The sequence below is a fragment of the Ascaphus truei genome, chromosome 6, assembly GCF_040206685.1.
Source record: "Ascaphus truei isolate aAscTru1 chromosome 6, aAscTru1.hap1, whole genome shotgun sequence".
Taxonomy (NCBI): Eukaryota; Metazoa; Chordata; class Amphibia; order Anura; family Ascaphidae; genus Ascaphus; species Ascaphus truei.
The window spans coordinates 138036606-138042279 of NC_134488.1; the positions used below are offsets into that span (position 1 = coordinate 138036606).

At 42.7% G+C, this 5674-nt stretch overlaps 1 protein-coding gene across 1 annotated transcript in view; it reads left to right on the forward strand.

The window, feature by feature from the left end:
- The first annotated feature begins 5359 nt into the window (after positions 1 to 5359).
- Positions 5360 to 5674, forward strand: part of LOC142497971 (uncharacterized) — a 30524-nt gene continuing 30209 nt past the window's right edge. Inside the window, exon 1 of the mRNA XM_075606456.1 lies at positions 5360 to 5674. This exon is cut by the window's right edge and continues 70 nt beyond it. Within this exon, the coding sequence (XP_075462571.1) occupies positions 5486 to 5674 (189 nt within the window). The 5' untranslated portion in view covers positions 5360 to 5485.

A 5674-nucleotide genomic window follows, 5' to 3' on the forward strand; every position in this document is an offset into this window, starting at 1 on the left:
TCCTAATATCCAAGAGCCAGGGTGTGCTGCGCACAGCAATGATGATAAGAGCAGGTCTTGCAGTAAAATTCTTTTATTGATTGGTCATCTGGATGTGGGACAGCAGCAAACTTCAACGCGTTTCGTTCTAGAGAACTTTTTCAAGAAGTGCTGTACACTATAATATCACAAGTTTAAATACAGCTGCCCGCCGGGTTTTCGCGCCAAAGATGACGTCATCCGCATCATCAGACCAATGAGAATCATGCGCGCCGCGCATGCGCCGCGCGCCGGGGCTTTTGGGATGGTCTGTAGTCCCAGCCGCACTGCACACGCCCCGCACGCAATGACGTCACCGCCTGTCATCGGGCCAATGGAGTTCATCCATGTCGCGCATGCGCCGTGCGCCGGATCACTCCGTGAGGCACCGCAGTCCCCGGCCGAGCTCATCAAGCACAGGGCGCCTCTCTGGACAGCCCCTAAGCCGAGAGCAGGCCCCCGGAGGCTGCGTGTGCCCCCCTCACGCTCCCCGTGTCGGCGCATGCGCAGACACTTCCTAAAGCTGTCAGGGCGCTGAAGGACCCAATGTGTACATAAACACTAACCTGGGGCCAATGAGACATTAAATTAGATCCCCATGGGCTACTAAAAGTCACCAGTCAGGCAGCTGCATATAAAATACACAAAAGATAAATGAATTTAAACAAAAGTAGTTACTAACCAATTCCTATAAACATTGATATAAAGAAATTTCACAAAAATATATATATACAGAGATTAATAATAAACCATATTATAAAGAAACAAATGGGGGGGGTCCAAACAAATGGGGGGGGGTCCAAACTTAAAGATAAGTCCGTATTTTACCCCACCTTTGCCAAAAGTCCATATCTCACCATGTTTGAGAATCTGGTGGTTCGTGATCTCAGACTGTTGGCTCAGGGATTTTCCTTCAATCACTCAAGGTATGACAATTTAAGCAAGGATGAAAGAATTGCTATTAAGACTTTACAGGACAATCCCATGCTAGTAATTAAGAATGCAGACAAAGGGAGGGCAGTGGTAGTGCAGAGTAGGGTTGACTACTTCAAGGAAGCATTTCGCCAACTTGGAGATGTGTCTTCCTACTCTGTACTGCCCCGGGACCCCACGAATTGTTTTCTGCAGGAACTCCTTCAGCTGATAGATCTGGGAACGGCCACACATGTCTTGACCAAAATAGAAACTGACTTTATTATTAACCTCCATCCTGTTATTCCCATATACCACCATCTCCCAAAGATCCACAAGACTTTGGTCAACCCTCCTGGTCGGCCGATAGTCTCCAGCATTGGATCTTTGGGAGATGGTTTATCACAATATGTTAATGAATATCTACAGCCCTTTGTAAGGGCATTACCCTCCTTCATTTTGGATTCAGGAGACCTACTCACTAAATTACAAAAAATCACATGGGATCAAGATTATCTGTGGGTTTCAATGGACGTGGTCTCCTTATACACAATCATACAACATGATCTGGGCATGACGGCTGTCCGCCACTTTATAGAATGTCCAGGTAGCTCTATACTCACAACCACGTTTATTATGGAATCTATTCTTTTTTTACTCACTCACAATTATTTTCTTTTTGAGCACGAATTTTATTTGCAACTTCGGGGTACGGCAATGGGGACAAGTTTTGCCCCCTCCTATGCCAACCTTTTTATGGGGTGGTGGGAGAATAACTTTATCTATAGTAGCACCAACACTTATAGGCACAATATCATTTTTTATAAACGCTTTATTGATGACCTTATCTTTATTTGGCACGGGACCACAGACACTTTATTAGAATTTATTGAGTATTTAAATGGTAATAATTTGGATATTCACCTTACTGTCAATTATCATTCACACCACATAAGCTACCTGGACATTCTCTTCTATATAGACATTGATCAAAAAAATCCAATCTGATGTCTATAAAAAACCTAATTCGAGAAACTCATTCCTCAGAGCAGACAGCTGTCACCCCAGATCTGTAATCAAGGGAATACCCAAGGGTCAGTACCTCAGACTCAGGAGAAATTGCTCAACTCACAGCGATTTCGTCACTCAGTCTGAGGAGCTGACCAAAAAATTCATTGAGCGGGGATATGACAGGGAGACCCTCCAAACGACGTTGCAGGAAGTCACGGAAATTGAACGTGAAACTGTATTACCCTCTGGATCCAGAACGAGGGATGGTTCTTGTATTGCCAACAGTAAGAAAAGAGAGGCTAAGAAAGATGGGATCTGTCCTTTGTTTATTTCCCAATTTAATAGATCTAGTCATCATGTAAACAAAATTGTAAATAAGCATTGGGAATTATTAAAAATGGATCCCATACTTCGTGGATATACAGAGGAAGGCCCAAAATTTGTATATAGAAGAGCTAAGACACTGGCCACATTCTTATCACCAAGCGTGATATCCATGCCACTAAGGGACCCAGAAAGTTTTTCAACCAAAGGATCCTTTAGATGCAATCATTGCAATATGTGCAATTTCATGAAGCCTGCTCGACATGTCTTTTCCCACAACCCACATAAATGCTATACCATACACAGCTTTATAAATTGTAACACCACATTTGTGATATATCTTATCACTTGTGGCTGTGGGAAGAGATATGTCGGAAGGACCACAAGGGCCCTGAAAACAAGGATGCAGGAACACTGCAGATTGATTCGAAAACAAGATACTGATCATCCTGTGTCCAAGCACTTTACAGAATGCAGACAGGGAGGCATAAACAGCTTCTCATTCATGGGTATTGAAAAGATAATGAAAAAAGAAAGAGGGGGAAATGTGGTAAAGGCCTTAGACTGCAGAGAATCCTATTGGATTTTCACTTTAAAAACAAGACATCCAGATGGGATGAATGTGGAATGGAATCTCAATCATTTCCTTAAATGAGATCATTCAGAGTATATATATTCTAATATTTAATACAGAAAAAATATAGACAAAATATATATATATATATACAATAGGACCAACAGTCTATCAGCCTTGGCTTTATTACCCCCACTTGTCTCCAACCAATTCTTGGACCAATTAACTTATCTCTGTGAAAGGGGTCATTACGTATATGTAAATAAAATTATTACTGTCCATGTACTCTGGTTTTTCCCAAAGAGCTTATGTACCTACAATTCGACATAAACTACATACAGGCATACCCCGGTTTAAGTACACTCACTTTAAGTACACTCGCGAGTAAGTACATCTCGCTCAATAGGCAAACGCCAGCTCACGCATGCGCCAGTTAGCACGTCCTGAACAGGAGTACCGGCTCCTTACCTGTACCGAAGGTGTGCGGAAGCGGGGAGACTATAGAGCCTGTTACACATGCATTATTTAGATCAGTTATGCACGTATATGATGATTGCAGTACAGTACATGCATCGATAAGTGGGAAAAAGGGAGTGCTTCACTTTAAGTACATTTTCGCTTTACATACATGCTCCGGTCCCATTGCGTACGTTAATGCGGGGTATACCTGTATCCATCTACGCCAAAATGTATGTAAATATAGTATTGTGACAATGTTTAAGAGGAAAATATACTCTACCTACAAATCCACATGCCCACTACATAGTACTCCACATTATATATATAAACAAAGGCGTTCACTTAACAATATGATTATTAGGCTATGAACTCCATCTCACATATAGAAGCAAGCAATTTGCTGTTCTCTAGATATAGGTACAAGATAAAAAATATACCTTTTTAATTTGTTTTTAATTTTTTCAGGAAATTTTTAAATAATAAAAATAATTCTCATATTACATTTTTGTCCAAACACATAATAGTGTTAGATTATGTTTTCCTTATATATGCTTACCTATATCCTTTTGTCTATAATATTTGTTTCTTTATAATATGGTTTATTATTAATCTCTGTATATATATATTTTTGTGAAATTTCTTTATATCAATGTTTATAGGAATTGGTTAGTAACTACTTTTGTTTAAATTCATTTATCTTTTGTGTATTTTATATGCAGCTGCCTGACTGGTGACTTTTAGTAGCCCATGGGGATCTAATTTAATGTCTCATTGGCCCCAGGTTAGTGTTTATGTACACATTGGGTCCTTCAGCGCCCTGACAGCTTTAGGAAGTGTCTGCGCATGCGCCGACACGGGGAGCGTGAGGGGGGCACACGCAGCCTCCGGGGGCCTGCTCTCGGCTTAGGGGCTGTCCAGAGAGGCGCCCTGTGCTTGATGAGCTCGGCCGGGGACTGCGGTGCCTCACGGAGTGATCCGGCGCACGGCGCATGCGCGACATGGATGAACTCCATTGGCCCGATGACAGGCGGTGACGTCATTGCGTGCGGGGCGTGTGCAGTGCGGCTGGGACTACAGACCATCCCAAAAGCCCCGGCGCGCATGCGCGGCGCGCATGATTTTCATTGGTCTGATGATGCGGATGACGTCATCTTTGGTGCGAAAACCCGGCGGGCAGCTGTATTTAAACTTGTGATATTATAGTGTACAGCACTTCTTGAAAAAGTTCTCTAGAACGAAACGCGTTGAAGTTTGCTGCTGTCCCACATCCAGATGACCTATCAATAAAAGAATTTTACTGCAAGACCTGCTCTTATCATCATTGCTGTGCGCTGCACACCCTGGCTCTTGGAACTTTTATCAACAGCTGCACGCCGTGGAAGGGAGACCCTGGGAGAACAGTACGTGAGTACATACCTAGGGCTAGCCCAATGAGGAAGGGGGGGGTGTCTTTGGACTACCCACCCCAACCTTCAGGGTAATCTATGCCCACCAAAGGTTTAGTACAATTATTTATCATATACCCAGTCTACACTCCCTTCCATATACCTGGTCCCAGCACTGTTAGAGCACCATCACATACACAATCCTCCTAATATCCACCCTGATGTCAGCTGTGTGGTAATTTCGTGTATTGATACACGTAAATGCGAATGTTCTATATTTTGTTCTAAAAATTTTTTTATATTTTGTTCTAAAAATTTAGATGTACGCAGAATACTTACCTTTTTTAACTAAAAATACTTTTGATATACTTCACCATTTGCGTTTTGCGCTTTTTTCTTGTTTCCTCCCAGTGGTGGAGGCTCAGATCTCTGTGAGCCAACAGGTAATGCCAGCACCAGTAGACTCTTCTTATAAAGGGGAAAGAGGGCTATATACAGTATATTTTTCTGTTTATATACACGAGTGCATATTGCCTGTCTGTTTGTGCTATTAGCACTTTTTACCACGAGGTGGTGCTGTTGCACTGTTTTTTACATTTGGGGGAAGCGCTGAACAGTTTATTTCTTCTATAACTCCCATAATCCCCGGGAGTCTCTGCCTCCTGACACACCTCTGATTCTGCATGCTGCCCCTCCATATGCTTGGAAGCCATCTTGGTGTGCTCTGACTTTCTCTCAGCTCTCACCTGCTTTTGCTGATATTTGGGGGCGTCTGTGTCGGCCTGGAGAGAGATTTCTCCATATGAAAGCTTCTCCTTACTTTCCAAGTTGCTGTGGATCTATTCCTGCTTTTCCACCTCTGTTCAGATGGATTGAAACTGAGGGTTATATTCAGCCTGATGTCTCTGCAGAGACTGCCTGCACATGTATCTTGTTCAGATGGATTGAAACTGAGGGTTATATTCAGCCTGATGTCTCTGCAGAGACTGCC